Source organism: Lissotriton helveticus, chromosome 1_1 (assembly GCF_964261635.1).
Source record: "Lissotriton helveticus chromosome 1_1, aLisHel1.1, whole genome shotgun sequence".
NCBI lineage: Eukaryota > Metazoa > Chordata > Amphibia > Caudata > Salamandridae > Lissotriton > Lissotriton helveticus.
The window spans coordinates 701,064,560-701,081,292 of NC_136057.1; the positions used below are offsets into that span (position 1 = coordinate 701,064,560).

General features: G+C 39.0%; 1 protein-coding gene across 1 annotated transcript in view; it reads left to right on the plus strand.

The window, feature by feature from the left end:
• Positions 1 to 16,733, plus strand: part of PPFIA2 (PPFI scaffold protein A2) — a 2,034,471-nt gene that overhangs the window by 1,561,001 nt on the left and 456,737 nt on the right. Inside the window, exons 17-18 of the mRNA XM_078674230.1 lie at positions 2,152 to 2,389; positions 13,974 to 14,003. Coding sequence (XP_078530356.1) covers positions 2,152 to 2,389; positions 13,974 to 14,003 — 268 coding nt within the window. The remainder of the gene's footprint in view (positions 1 to 2,151; positions 2,390 to 13,973; positions 14,004 to 16,733) is intronic.

Sequence of the window (16,733 nt, forward strand, 5' to 3'; positions counted from 1 at the left end):
CTTCTTTTTATGCCTGCCTTCCTTCCTTTTTTCTTCCTTCCTTCCTTTTTCTCCCTTCTTTCTAAAAGGCGAGGCTAGCAGCCAATGACAGACCGATAGAATGTTTAGGTCTGCGTTAGACAAGACCTTTTGATTTTACTAAAAGTATGTATAGCATAATTACTTATAGGGGTTTTCATCCAGACATCATCTATTAGTCTGTGATTGTGCCATTCACATTTTTCTTCCAGCCACTCCAGCATCCATCAAATGGGAGTGCTAGCCCACTTCAGCCATTGACTGACTTCACTTTGAGTTGCAGAATGCTGCCCTTTCACAAGGATCATATCCACACACAAGGTAGTTCCCTTCAGTGCCGGCTGCACCATGGCAATGTGTACTTTTTTGAGACCAGAAAAACACTTATCTTTAGCCACTGTTTTTTGTTTACATTTAATGATGGGCAGGCAGCTTCCCAAACAGTAAAGTTTTGCAAAAACCATAACAAAACCAAACAAAAATTGCTGGAAGGCTGGCGGACAATGCCAGACCAATTGGCTTTGTCAGTGCTTGTTCTTCTTTGCCCACTCACCCCCTGAAAAATACTGTTTGAAAAATGCATTTCGCATGGAGTTAGAACATATCAGTCTTTTTTGCCCAAGGTGTTCATTCTAAGCCCTTTCCTATGTTATGAGGTTGTTTATAATTTGACCAATTCCTAATCTATGTTGAACTCTGAAGAATTTTCAGGAGATTTTTGAAATGACAGCGCACCAAATCCAGCTGTGTGTAGCTATTCCAAAAGTCAATGTAGCATGAGCAGTCTAGAGTTCATCCCTTACCAAGGATCATTGCATTAAATCCTGAGGTAGGTAGATGCAGTCCAACTAAGAAACAAGACTTGAAGATCTGCATTACTCAAACTCTGGTCCTATGTACAGTACATAGCTCTTTACAGCACCTAGTTTTAACTTGCTTAATGAAGCTATTATTGATAAGTGCTGGTAAAGTCATGATATAGCAAAGGATTTCATGCATATGTTTTCTATTGTGATAATGCAAGAGTGTGCTGGTAAACGCTCATAGGAAGTTCAATGAGATTCTGATGTTAATTGCAGTCCTTACCTTTACTGATATTCGTCTGGAATCTTTAGCCATACTTCCCAATCTATGGACATGTGATAACATATTTTGTATCGCTTTTTAGTAGCAAGATAGAAACTACATATTTTTAGTGGATTGCTGTTTGTGACAAATGTTGTATTAATTTAGCGTATACATTCCTCCTTCCAGGGAACATTTAAATAGATTTATTTTGGTTTTCTGAAGGAACTACATGGCAAATAGTCATACTGATGGTGAATCTATTGTAAGCCAGTAAGGTATTTCCCAAACCGCCGTACATTTTTTTAATGTACTGTATAGTAAAATAAGTTGATTCTGGGTTGTCATTGTTGTGCTAATGTTCTTTAGCCTTACTCATATAGCTATATCTCTTATGGTACACAATCCTTTATAAAACATGGATGCAAAGCCATCCTCCGGTCTTGGGGCCGTAGGCAGTTTCAATCGAGTAAATCACTTATATTCAATTGTCATTGTTATGTACTTAATACTGAAGTAATGTTCAGTTAGTTACTATTGCAGTCCGCTCTGTTTTTCCTTTCCTTTTCTCTCTTCCTTTTTGACTTTTTTGTTTCTTTGTTTTCAGTGTTTAGAAAATCCGGTAATTCATTCATTTCCTTTACTTCTTTAAAGAATGCTTCTTTAGTCTTTGTAGTATAAATATATATTTAAGATGTGTATTATGTATCTTTTGCGCCATTAGTACAAAAACGTAATATATTATCAGTTGTCGATGTGTATTATTTAATTATGAACATTGTCATTTTATTTCATATTTTTTTATTTCCTTATTTGTGTTGTTTGATTTCTTTTTTTCTGTGCTCTCCTTATTAAATTGAATAAAAATGTAAAGTCAAACTTAAAATCAAATCTAAAATGACTCGGGTTAGTGACTATCATCAAAGTCGGAGCAGCAGAAACTTAACAAGATGCAGTTATTTCCTGTCTGCTTTTTCACCACTCTATGTTTCTCCACCCCACGAAGTAGATATATTTTTGTCCCTTAGACAATGCGAACATCCACAATGCCTTCGATTTCTTTTGTAGGCTCATCCAGGAAGAAAAAGAGTCAACAGAACTCCGGGCAGAAGAAATAGAAAACAGGGTGGCCAGTGTGAGCCTGGAAGGGTTAAACTTAGCTCGAGTGCATGGAGGAACCTCGATCCCCGGTTCAGTGACGGCTTCCTCATTAGCCAGCTCCTCTCCTCCCAGTGGGCATTCCACACCCAAGCTTAACCCTCGAAGCCCGGCTCGGGAAATGGACCGCATGGGGGTCATGACGCTGGTAAGTTCATGTACCAAGGAAGTGAGTGTATGAATGTAGCATTTAATCACTCAAGGCTCATTCTGTAACTAAGTGACAGGCCACTGGGACAATGAAATAAGAACATATCCTGAAATGCTAGCAAAATTAATTCAGCCACATAGTTAACTTCATTTCTTAACACGTTGTTGTTTTAATGTTTTTCTGTTTGATGTTTTCAAAGTTGAATTTTTACTTTGAGACTTTATTATTTCATGTGGCAGTTTTCCACTGGGACTCAAGTCAATTAAACTTAATCGAGTGTGTGCTTGTTTCTCACATATTCACTGAATAAATTGGCACTCTTACTCTGTGAACTCATACAATTATGATATGTAAATTAAATATTAATGTATAACAACAAATACATTATTTTCTCAATAGGATTAATTAGCTTTCTGCATTAGTATAGGTTCCTATATCAATCCCCAGCGTTTCTTTTCTTTAACATGTAAATGACTGCAGGAAAACTATTCCAGTACAGTATACGAGTCTTTATTATCATTGGAAACGTGTTTCGTGATTTGGCCTAACTCTCAGACACAAATACACACCACTCATTTAGGAACAGAGAGCGATTGTTGCCTAAAGACGCCTCCTGGTTCTTGCGTTTTGAAGCATGCTTAGCTCAATAATTTAATTCAGAAGTTGAAAGGCGGCGCAGTACGATGATAACACAACCCAGAGCATCAGAAACTGTAACCTGCATTGCCCAGACACATCCATTAACAAGTAATAATATACACAGAACATGTAATTGAGACTTATAAAAAGGACCTGTGCCAAAAAAGAACAAAGATGATTACTTCACTCTGAGATAAAACAAGGTTACAAATAATATATAACAGTATAAGTTGTAAGAAACAACTTTTGCAGGTTGGACATGTTGATTAAACCAGCCTCTGCAGTTGAATAGGCTCAGACACTACTTTAATCGTGGAAGAAGTGAAAGTTCGCCCGCTAAAAGGGGGTGTGAATAAACAAATAGATCGTCGTGGTGGTATTTTAATTAATCATCGGGGGTATTTTAGTTTTTGGCAGTAAGTTAAATGTTGGCTCATAGAACCTTTACATTGTATCTTTAATTGCTGCCAGTGGTACTTATGTAAACACAATTTTCCACGACATATGCAATTGACGTTGATAGCTTTTATCGTGTACAAAGTCAAACAGCAGCACAAACTGCTTATGTGATTCAGCCAATATCATCTATGAATGCTGGTCCTGCCAGCGCGAGATCCTGTCCTGATCTGTGTAGCCCCCGAGTCTTTGATCCAGAAATCAGTCAATGCTGAAATCCAAGTTCAGAAATCCGCTCTCTAGCAGATACTTACTTTTATGTATTCTGTATTTTCACTAGGGGGATTCAGAGTTTGCTCTTTCAAATGAAATATGCCTTTTGTTTCTCAGAAAGATTTTCTGTAATTTTTCTATTAGATGGATTTACTCTCACGCCTGATTTGGATGTGGCCAGATTGAATACTGCTAGCAGATATTCCAAGTAAAGTATAGGTTCCCCCCAAACCTTTCTTGCATAATACCTCAAACTTCAAAGCTGGGTGTGCTTGCATATATACCATCTGACATCTCATTCCTACAGAAAACAGCATAAGCAACTGGACCATGCAGGAGCTCAAAGCAGCAAGGAGCAGTCCTGTCTGGGCCAGGATGTAACTGCCTTATCTCTGGCAGCTAAACCTAATGATGCAGCCAATGGAACAAAGGTTTCCCAAGTATTTCTGATTAGATTTTAAATGCATCAATCAGAGGCATTTAATGGGTGTTCCTACACCATGAGGTCAATAGAAAGATAGAGAAAAGGGATCTGTTCCTCCCATTAAAGGAATCTCGCTTTTGTCTCAATTCATACAAGGAAGCTCTACTTCATCAAGAAGACTATTTAAACAAGGCAGTATTGGATCGATTATCTGGATGGTTACCTCACCACAAATTAATTTGCTTGGCATCCGTATACATTTGGAAGTTAACTTGGTATTTTCAAGAAGGTCAAGCAACAACCACAAGCAGGAGGAGGATGAACCTTGGGGAATACTTTGGGGTACTGGGTATTGGGATGACTCAGCTGACCCAACCTATCTTTTTGCCTGTGACTGGAAAAATGATAGAGTCCAAGACAAAAGATAAAGATATTCCTGCTGATTGTTCCAGTTTTTCCACCACTATTATGTGTTCAACTGTGTGATAGGACACAAAAAGGTTGAGGAATATATATGCAGTTCTCTTATCCAGTGAAAGAGCTGTTTCTATTTTATGTCTACAGAAAACCCTTCCCCGGTAAAGGTTGAAATCTGGAGCACTCCTGCAGCGATACAAATCACTTTTTCACAGAGGTCAATAAAAACGGGTGTAACCTTTCAAAAAATCCAAGATTTATTCATGTATTTCTTTTTCCATATCACTTCATATGAAAGTTGTGAAACATCATAGTTCAATCCATGTTAATTCAGTTCAATAGAATGGATCGACTAATCTTAACATGCGTTACAGCTGTTTAGCAGGTCAACACATTGAGAATATGACCCCGATGCATTTCGAGCGATAGCTCTTCTTCAGGGAGAAATATCTGAGAAGTGATAGAGAAAAAATATATCTCAAAATCCAAGCAAACAGAATGCGCAAACTGTAGCAGCAGAAAGATTGCTATATATGAGGTGTGGGAGGTAACTAGACTTGAAGAAACCGTGAACTCTAAATTAAGTAGGTGACTCTTACAAATTGTGGTGCACGCCATAAAATACGAGTGTACCAAATGAAATAGTCAGGCGGATTAGTGTAAAAAGCGGGCGCGAGAGTCAGAGAGAAAACATGCTTCTGAAACATGAATGTGAATGTAGAAAATTCAAATAAAGCAAAGACATGGGTGCGTAGGTGAACTCTCATAACAATGAAAAGTGTGAGCGTGCTGTAAAAAGACAGGCTGAAAGAAGCAAAACGTGCCTTCGAAAAAAAGAAAGAAAAGATACACAGCAAAATGGGTGAACATGCGAGGATCTCTGGGGCAGTGCTACATCTCAAGTGAACAGCAATCGTGCAGAATCAAACGTGCGGTGACAAGTGGAAAACCACAGTGAAGATTAAAAGCTACGGGGAACGGAAAAAGTGCTAACGGAGTTAGTTAGTACATTAACGAGCCTCGATCAGACATACCTCAGCGATTTTAACCCACGTTGTCAAGAAGTGCCGGAGTTTGGTGAACGCCTCTGAAAGTAAAAGCGGCGGTGTAGTGACAACAAGAAATACCAAGGACCAGGAAGTACTGCCCCTCAAGGCAGAGGATATGGAAGAAAGAGTACGCACCAGCTCGAAGTCTGAAGTGAAAAAACAGATGCAATCTATGAATATCAGAAACGAACACCAAACTAAAAAAGTAGAGAATATACAAGTACAAAACAGGCTGGGAGAACAATACGAGAGTGCGTAGGAATTTTAGAAATGGGTTAAAACGATAAAGAATAATAATGGCAGTGTGAACAGAAAAGGGTAGAACTGGTCAATAGAAAAAAAAGGAGAAAGAAGGGAGGTGGAAAACAGGAACTCAGGAAAATACAGAAAACATTACGAGTCACAATAGAAGCAAAGGGAAAGACGATTTCAAGATCACAAGCAAAGAGAGGGAAAACCAGAGATGCAGGCATCATGATAGATGTGAGAAAATAACATTATAAAAAGCAACTGAATTCCAGTCTTTCATTGAGCCCTTTTGGATGGAGGGCATTCAATCTGTGTATCCAATAAAGTTCACGTTGTAATAAGAACTTCTTAATGTCTCTGCCTTCAATATTAGCGATGGTTTCCAACACCATGAACAGTATTTGGCTAACATTATGTGTCATGTTGACAAAGTGCGCGGCTACACAAGATTTCATGTTCTTGGTACGGATGTTGCTTCTGTGTTCAGTTAATCTGATTTTAATCTTGCGTTCCGTTTTGCCCACATACGGTAATCCGCACGGGCATTTAAGTAAGTAGACAACGTTGGTGGTGTCACATGTCGCATTGACTTTCAGTTTGATGGGGTACCTTGGGTGGAATGAGTTATAGTATTTCCTTTGATAATGCTGTTGCAATTGCCACAGTTGTGGCATGGGACTGCCCCCTTAAAGGTAGTGTCTGCGATATTGGTCTGCTGGTTGAGTAATTGTTTCATGTTCTTGGTGCGTTGATATGCAAATATGGGGTAGGCTTGAAAAATGTTATTGAAGTCATGTTCGGTTTGAAGCAGTTGCCAGTGTTTACAAATGATTTGTTTGATTTTAGTACTTTGTATGTAGTATTTGGACACAAACACAGATCGTTCTTCTGTAGCTTTAGGCTGAGGTTTGATGGCTAGTCATTGCAGTGTGTCCTATCATTTCACTCTGTTTTCTGCTGTTTGTATGATGGAATTGGGATAACTTCTTTGTATGAACTTGTTAGTGATTATCCAGCTATCTTCTTCAAACAGCGCATCGGAAGATGCAATGCGTTTAGCTCTGAGAAGTTGTGAGTATGGTAAATGTTTCTTTAAGCTCATTTGATGGAAACTGTGAAAGTGCAAGTAGTTGTTGCGATCTGTCGGCTTGGTATAAACTGAAGTCTCTAGACCATCTCTTTTATGTCTGACTGGAATGATTGACTGTGCCTAGCAGTCCTGAATTTAGATGAATGTTTACGTAGGAGCAGCTCTTACTCAACTTTCTCTTGGAGTTGTGGTCTTAGTTGCCTTTCCATGATCTTGAGGGAAAAGCACAGGTTGGATTTTATAATCAGTGGACGTTTATTTTTTAGAAAGGGTGTGATGGGTAGTGATGGCATGTTCCAGAGGAATGGATATGACTTCTGAAAGGAGGAGGCATTTACTTATTAGTAGTGTGATATGCAATTGAAAGCATACATTTGAGCTTGGGAGCCTCTTTGATGCATTTGTCTTTGTGACTAAGCCTATCACGTTAGTTTGTTTCTGAAGTTTGAATGAGCTGAATTTATACTGCAATAGTGGTGTGAAGTGGGTGGGTAGAGTAGTGATTTCGGACGATTGGTATTGACATGCATATTCTGTCATTTTGGAATTAGCAGCTCAAATAGATCTTTGCTGTGTTGTTTAAATGCAGATTTGCCCCATTTAGAGGTCCACGTCTAAACCTTATGGAGGTGCTGGATAACATGTTCCTGATCACATCTGTGGCTCCAAAACAGGAATAAGAAAATGTAGTGTCTAGGACAGAGTACAACACAAGGAAGCAGGCTGAGCCACTCACTCTTGGTAAGGCTCTCTACAAGGTTCAATTTCTCTAACTCTTGAGAGCACTTCTAGATCCTTTTCAACAGAGACAAGCAGGCTTTCTCGAGGTAGGCTGACACTGTTTCACGGTTAATTAATTTCATCCAATTTCCAGTTGTGTTCTGATGAACTGGTAGTTGGCTGTCACGTAGGATGTAAGTGCCTTCCTATCGTTTGTAGAACCTTTGAGCCAATCTGTACAGAATCTCCACAGTCCAGCCATTCCACATTTATAGCTGTTCCTGTGTACTTTAATGCTTAAGGAAACAAGCATTTGCAATGCACTCGTTCTCACCATTGGGACCTTATATGTATTTAGCTATGAGGCACATTAGCCTGTGTGCTGAAACATCTACTGTTCTTTAACATGGAGGGAAAGTAAGCACCAAACTGCGTGACACGCCAGGTATTGTAACACATGGAGAGAAATATTGCCTTTCAGTGGGAAATGGTATAGTCCAAAGCTCTGTTTTTAATATGTAAAAGCAGGGCCTTCGCTGGTCTTTTCACTGAAAATACAAGATTTTAAAAAATATTATTGTCTACAGGTGCTCGTGGAAGACTGGAATCTAGAGAATGCTAAAGTGATTCTGGTATTTTACTGACCTGTGCTGGCAGTTTTCTATCAAGAAAGTGAAATAGAGGCAGTTGGCAGAATTTCTTTTTTTTTTTTAAAGTCCCTCAGCAGAAAGCAATTCTGGTATTTTACTGACCTCTGCTGGTCATTTTCTATCAAGACAGTCAAATAGAGGCAGTTGAGCAGAAAAAAGTCCCTCCGCGAAGCAGACAAGTCTTAGGGCTGATCTCCACAGCCCACAAAGTACACACACATATAAGTATATACTAAAGTATATATACCAAAGTGTATAAAAAAGTATATACAAGAGGTCTTGAATGCTCGACCCAAAAAATGACCCTTGGAAATGACAATTCTTCACCGTGGCCTAATTATGTTGAAATGTACTGATACATTTCCATGTTGTGGGTATGTTTCCCTTGCCCATGAATGCTACATAGTTAGAACAGATGGTTGGAAATGCCAGCACTATAAGTACACATATATAAGATCTTCTAATTCTTTCAATTAGATTTGAGATTGGTACAAAGATACAAATACAGTTTAAGAGTGTAAAGCTTTATTCTCTTTTGTTTGTTTGCATTAATGGTGCATGACTTACAGCCAATATGTGTTTTGCCCCATGGTGAACTGGGGCTTTTTCAAGTATGCAAAAAGTACATAGTAACATGTTTGTTAGTTTAAATTCATGGAACTGGTTATCGAAGCATTGCAAGTGAGAAACAATTATCACTCACTTCACCTATTTACACACAATCTTAGGTCCACTCTGTGGGGCATATCAAACATGAGAAAATCAAATGGTGGGAATACAACTGCTTAGTAGTGCACATGTCAGTGATTCTCCAGGGTTCATGATACAGGTAAGAGAGATAAGGTTGTGTGGACTTTGAAAGAAAAACATTCTTTAAGGGTATTGGGAGATGGTAATTTAAACAGGTCAAACACAAGTGATTCTGTTTCGTCCCTTGATGGGCTGTCACTGTTGTCTCAAAACAGTGTAATTATTGGGGATGTACTGCTGAGTTACATCTAGGTATGGGTGAAGGTAAAATCTCTAGCCAGTAGGTCAGAAGGAGCTTCAGTTTTGTTGTAAATTAACTACATGTGGGTTCAGAGAAAATATACCTGTGTTGGATAACATCCTAGGGAAAGGTGGATATGATGGTGACATCCTATTTGGAAGATGTATCTCTGCATAGTGTTTATATTCATAGGTTTTCTGCAATATATCTACATTGGAGGAAAGGTGTTGTCTGATGTAGAGGAGGGGAACGTGAGCATAGAGAGAGTGAAAATATATTACAATGCATACTGGATCAATAGTAATTAGGAATCTCTTCAAAATTGAGAAAGAGAATGTTCTCTGCCCCATGTTATTGTGGTCCTACCTAAAAGTGTTATTTGCCAATAGGGTTTAGGAAAATTTACACCATGTTTATGCATGGCATAGGTATTGGGAGATTGAATGTAATTTTACAGTGCTCAGAGTCAAAATGCTACAGAAACCTAACCAGAAAAATTGAGGGATTTTAAAAAAGAATTTGCTTTACACTTCAGATAAAACCTTATAATCATTATTGCTCACACCTGTATCCTCCCACATGCAAATGGGAGAGCAGTTGTCAGCCATTATTGCCTTGCAAGTGTGGACAATGAGGCTATTAGCATCCTTCCCTAGCAATGACATCACAGCTCCATGTTTGAGGAGAGCATTGGAAGGAACACAGCTCCTGCTTCCTTTCTTCATAAGGGATTCCTATTGAGCAACACAGTAGCAGATCCTTTCTATAAAACCGAAACTCTGTGACAGGCTCTATCTGCATATCCCCTTTCTTCACTAAAGGGGACTGTTAGCTAGAACAATAAAATACAATTTCTACCTTCCAATTTTAAGGGCATACTCAACACTGTAGAGTAAAGTTAGGAGTCTGTGGCAGCTGGTGACATTTGAAAGTGGTAGAGTATAAAAGTTCAGGATGAGTGCCCTGTAGCAAACGAGCATAACAAGCGGGCCTGACTGTCATAAGAGTGACTTGGGGGCATTCTCCCCTGGGAAAAGTTTGAAAAAGAGTGGGAAAATTGTGTATTTTCAAGCAAATTTGAGAAAGCAAGAAGGTTAATAAAGCAATTGTAAAAGTGGAGTTGACATCAGTAAAGAGATTTCATATGATAATGACATAGGTAGCTGCTTATTAAGTATAACCACCGAACCTCATAACAGACTTTGTGATAACAAAGCAGTGAGTCTGTGAATACAACATCACTGAGGTCTGTGGCAGGGGTAGTCATCTTCAGAGTGTCTCAATCATGCATGTTAAGCTCATTCTACGTTAGACACGTGCACCCTTCTCTCCACATCTTGTCCATTTGCATAGCTGATTTTCAGCAGCCTCTTAAAAGGGTGTTTCACTGACTCCTAAATGCACTTCCTCGCATCTCCTTCAATTTACAACCCCCAAACACATAATTCACCCACTCGCCTGCAGGCACTGAATATCTATTTGCTTTTGACTTCTTAATACTTTGTCAGCTGTGTAACTCCTTCACACAGAGTTGTACAGAATCGCAATTGCAACTGGACTAAAGGACCATTGCTCTGTTTATTTAGCAGAGAGGGCAAGGATTGGATGAATGAAAAAGTATTCTGAACAACTTTTAGACCCACCGACAGGTACTGTGAGAAATTCACACTGCCTTCAGCTTTTGCTCCAGTGCTCTCAATGGTGGCTCATTATAAACATCTGAAGGCGACTCTGTTCAACGTATGCACTGTACAAGAGAAATATGCTACACAAACAAGTAGAGAAATACAACATCCTGGAAATAGCAAACACTTTTAAGGAATGCAAGGTTAAGTAATACATGTGAAATATAAACATAGACTTAATTGCGGCATTTTTAGTAACTTTCGAAAAGGCCGAGCTAGAAACGATTTTTTTTTTAATCTGCAGATTATGCCGTTGATGCTGGATTACGCTGCAAATGCGGCAAATCCATAATTATGAAGAAAACGCTTCAGTCGCAAAACCATATAATTCCAGTGGCTCTGCCTCCCTCTGATGCCTACAAGTGACAGGCTGGAGCCATCAGCTCAGTCTTAAAAGGGTGTTTATAGTCGTTCTGGAAATGCATAGGATTTTACTCTATGCTGACTCACGTTCCTGTTTAATCTCTACATTACACAGTGGGGTGAAATGACGTGGGAGCAGACCCTTGCATTGTTTCCTCCCGAGATCTGGTGGCCGAGTGTGGTACAGAGAAATGTCCTTTCTGAAGTCTGTATCAGCTGCTTCAACCAGGCACGCACGCTCTGGTACCATGAGAGAAGCTTTTATGAATCTCAAACATCTAATTACAGACCAAAGAGCGAATCTTGCCCAGACTGGGCGTGCCTCCGAGCCAGAGGTTGGAAAACAAATATTAGCCAGAGAAAATAAAATGATGGAATTAAGGTAGCGTCATAAACTAAGTGATTAAAAGACTCGTTTCACACAGATAGAAATCAAACTTTAATGTTCTCAGAACGCAAACACGAAAGCAGAACCGGACAGCTCGGGAGCAGCATTATCTCTGCAAAATTTCCTTAACAGGTTCCCAAAAATGTCTCTCGACGTGGATACATGTGGATGAAGTTATACAATCGAGCTGTGTAAGTATAGCTCTCCCCAAGGACTAAGAAGCTGTTTATCAGTGCTAACCTAGCGGCCTGTTTCTGAAAATTATAAATATTACAGTAACTCATTCGGTTATTGTGTGAATTACTGTCGTCAAGTGAAGACTGCAGGTTACAAGAGAGAACCTCGGACAGATTCGTCTTTTCACGCCTTCATAGTGTATACTAATAGCGCTAAGAAGTTATGCAGCAGCAACACATGCTATTAACAGTGCTCTGATGATATAATTATATTAATTAGTAGAATTCAGTGTGTAACACGTAGCTTTGATATTTCTCTTATCAGTTTATTGGGAGCCTTAACACTTCTTTTCCAACATAAATTTTAAAGCACCTTGTTACAGCTAAGGCTCATGTGTTCAAAGCACGTTAAAACTTTGCAGCCTGTGGGAGAGGACATGGACGTGCCTATGCCATTTATCCTGTAGTAGTGGTACTTGATCTGCAAGCTCATTAGTGCAATCCCACCCCTACACACACACACACACACACATGCGCGCACACACACACCCCTACATTTCCCCGCTGTTTGGGGTGCCTCTTCCTGTTAACAATCTATTCTTTATGGCCTGTTAGTTTTATGCTTGCAAATACCTGCTACTTGCAGCTGACATAATTTACCTGCAACAGGAAACATGAGAGTGTGCCTTATCCATTTGAAGGATAGCGCCAAATGCTTGGCCTGCAACTAGGTGCCTTTTATATTTGGTAGCTAAGGGAACTGTGGGAGATGATGGCTTGATTTTCCCAGGACCACACTGTATGGTCATGTGGGGAAACTGGCTAGGAAGTCATGATTCTATTTCCAGATCCTGCCCCTCGAGCACTGCAGAGCCCATGCATGAAGAAACAGCTGCGTTGCGATATCCCTAATCTCTGCCATGGGTTTCATGCAAACCCCCGCTCCAACCACTCCCACCCCACCTGCCCTGATCCCCAAAACACAGTTACATTTGTTTATGGTGAAAGAAAGGTCACTTATCAAAGAGAGGTCAACATCAGCAGAATGCTAAGTGATAAGCTTTTAAAATTATGATTTGTGACTTTGAGCAAGCTGCCTTCCGGAGTGCATAGAAGCAGTAAGTTGTGGCCAGCTCGTGGTTGGCCCTCTAGTCCCAAGACTCTCACCCACCCCCATGTGACGTGTCTTCCGAACCAATATAGAGGCTGCTCTCATACGGTTTATACTAGTCAACGGTATAGATCAACATGAGGATTGGCTCGGTCGGCAGAACCCAGAACTCCTTAGGAGACTTAGGGGCTTTAGCTTTAATGCCGAAGTAAAAGCAGTGCACAGTGCCCTACGCCTAGAGAAAAATGGAATCACTCATTCAAAACATTTATTATGGGGACCTGGGCAACAAAACAAACAGGGGGCAATGACCTCTCACCCTAATACAGAAACCGCCACCGGTAGGAGTTGGCCAGAGCTAGAGTCCAGTGTAAGAAGAAAGAAGTGGTTGCATCTCTTGAGGGGAGCTGTTTATCATTTCATGGAAATACAAATTAGATACAAATATCCGTGGGGATTTGGCAACCGAAGAATGTTCTCTGGGTTGGGTGGGCTTACAATGTTAGTAGCTATAGCCCATAAGGGGTGAATTCTGGTTAGCTGGCCAGTTTCCAACATTCAAACTGAGTGCTGATTGCAATTTGCAATATTCATCGCCTTCCATTGGTGTATGAAACACTATCTAATTGTACCCAGGTATGAAATGGCTGTACCGCGCTTTACAAGGCAGGACCATAGTTAAACTATGGTTGGTAACTTACATATCTTATTATCTGCTTTACTTCATTATTGGTTCTTCGTAACACTTCTAACTTGAAAACATTGCTCCCTGGGATTTAGACATCGTCCGTCCTACTCAATGCTTTTTATGATTGCATGCATTTATCAATTAGAAGTTTATAATATCACACCACTCATTGTGCAAACTATTCCAAACAATCGATCTGTAAAATGAATCATTATATGTCAGGATAAATAACAATCTTTCTTTCTTTCTTTTTTAAATCTAACATTCTGAAGCCAAGTGATCTTCGAAAACATCGGAGAAAGGTATTTATTACTTACTTTCGATATGCACACGTTTACATTTTATAGCACATATGGTGACATTTGATGCAAAATGTGTACTCAATGAATGGTTTCCAGAAGAAATGTTTAAAATGTTGTGCAAAGACAAATAACATAAAACGGACTGAATGTGATCTAATTGGAGAAGCAGCGGCCTTCTACTTTATTTTGGATTAATTATAATTATACATATAATTTACTTCCTTAAAAGGGCTTTCAGGCACCCCTCTTCATTCTTTTATGTGTTGTTTTATCCTTCCCATTTTTCGTCCCCCACAAGAGTATACAGCATGGGGCAATGGGTCAGTCCACTTCAGCCACTGGCTAACTTCACTATGAGTGACACTTTCTCAAGGACAACGCCCTCGCACAATATAGTTCCTTTTAGTGACTAATATGGTACTATCTGCTTGTTTTTAATTTAATGTTGTCCTTTTCGTTCTGTATGTAGATCCTAATGTGATAGTAGGGCACGTTTTTCAGCTCTTTGCTCTTCATGTTGTTTTTGATGTAAGCACAGGGCACATTCCAGGTTTATCAGTTACTGTCACCTGCTCAGGCTGTTCTAAATGTATTTTTGGATTGGTCTTTTTTTTATTTGACCAGTGCTGTTTCACAGCATACCAGATTACATCTATTTGACACTGTTCATTATGAAGTTGTCATATTTTGGTAGGACAGCAATGAAGTACATTTATAACCGCACTCCTGTTTGTTATGCTGGTATGTATTTTAACTGAGGGCTACACATATGCTTCTTAACTAATTCAGTTTGCTTTCAGTACTCCTGAATGTCCTGTGCGAGAGTCTCCTATTTTGCTTTTGGTGCTCTTATGTTGAGTACTTCTTTAGACATTTAAGTAATATTTAGCTACTTGAATCTGTCTTTTTGAGTTTAGAAATGCTTTATTTAAGAAAGTTGAAGAACAAAAGGCAATTACATCAGATAAAAGTAGACATCTGAAAGTCAATCCAAGCAAATATTGGAAGAATATAATAATGTGTGTTAATACAACAGTATAATAAATCGAAAGAGGATAATGAATTTATAGGAGCCTTGCAAAGTAAACCTATCCTGTAATAATAAATTATGAACTTAATAAACTTGAATTGAAATGTATAACTGTAATGCTGAAACAAATTATTTTATGAGGGTGAAAGAAAAAGTTAGTAAAGAAGGAGAAGAAAAAGACAAGACAGAGAGAAAGGGGGAAAGAAAAGAAAGAGAGAGGAAGATAATATGCAATGTTAAATCAAACAAGCAAATAAGTAACAACTATGCGGTACTGTAAATGGATATTAAATTAACAATTCTAATCGTTAAGGGGGTTCATAGATACGGACCATAGATACGGGTCAAGCACTACTCCTGAATAGAAATTAAGGAAGGGGTAACAATAATAAATCCTTTTTTTTAGTTTTAGAAGGAAGAGAGGTAGCATGGGCTTGATCCAACCAATGGTGATGACATAACAGATTACACCAAGCAATATAGGAAGTTTTAGTTGTATCTTTCCAATTAGTTGTGATTATTTGTAATGCTAGATCAATCATCAAGTCAATAAATGTCCCGACCATACACTGAGAAGTCCAAAGGGGAGAAGCCCCCCCAATAAAGTGTGTATGACATCAAAAGGGAAACTTGTAGACAACATTTCATTCAGTTTATCCCATACTTGTAACCAGAGCTTTTTGACAAGGGGGCATTCAAAAAACATGTGTAGGAAATCACTATTGTCATGAGCACAAAGACCAACAGTTAGTAGTAGGGAAAAAGTTTAAATTTATATAAGCTTGTGGGGGATGATATATAATCTGTTGTAAAAATAATATAATGTTTGTGTTGTGCTTACTGACGAGACAAAGTATGAATCTTGGCCCACACAGATTTGCAAGTATGAGCTGAAAATTCCTGATGAAGTTCTGAGTCCCAATGGAGCTCTATTTTAGACTTTGTATCCAACTTAGAGAAACCAATCAATTACTTGTATATGCGGAAGCCCTCATTTGTGAGGAACATTCTAACAGGGAAGGAGGAGGCTGTGAATTTGAAGCTATATCAGACTGTTCAGACATGTAAAGGAGAAGAAGAGGTTTAAGATGCTGAAAATGAGAAGCATATTGGGTAGATATGTTATATTTTTCCTGGATCTCAGGGAAATCTAGCAGAGAACCCCTGGAGATTAAATGTCCGATGACTATAGTTCTCTTGTTAATTCACTCTTTCCACCCAAGAACTCTATTATTTAATTTAATGTTTTTGCTATACCAAATTGGGGTTTGTAAAATATTTTCAGAGCTGGAATTGGAAGAAAAAATTAAAGGTTTGGTAATAGCTATAAAATGGGTAAGAATTGGGGAAATAAATCCTTAGGGGTTGGGTAATATGGACCACTTCCTTGAAACCAAAGGGTAAAAATTGTGCATGTTCTAGTTGCCCACAAGTTGTTGATCAGTCTGTATGAGTTTCGGATAGGGAAACCCATATATTTTTCAATGTGAAGGCTGAATGATATGTTCCAAGCTTAGGAAAATTAACCCCACACTAGTCTTTAGGTTGCTGAAGGCGGGCTAAAGAGATTCGAGGTTTGTGTATGCTCCATAAAAATTGAGTCAAAACATTATTAATGGTGTTGAAAAAGGTATGTGGAAGAGATATTGGAAGCATAGACATTGTATATGCGGAAGCCCTCATTTGTGAGCAACATTCTA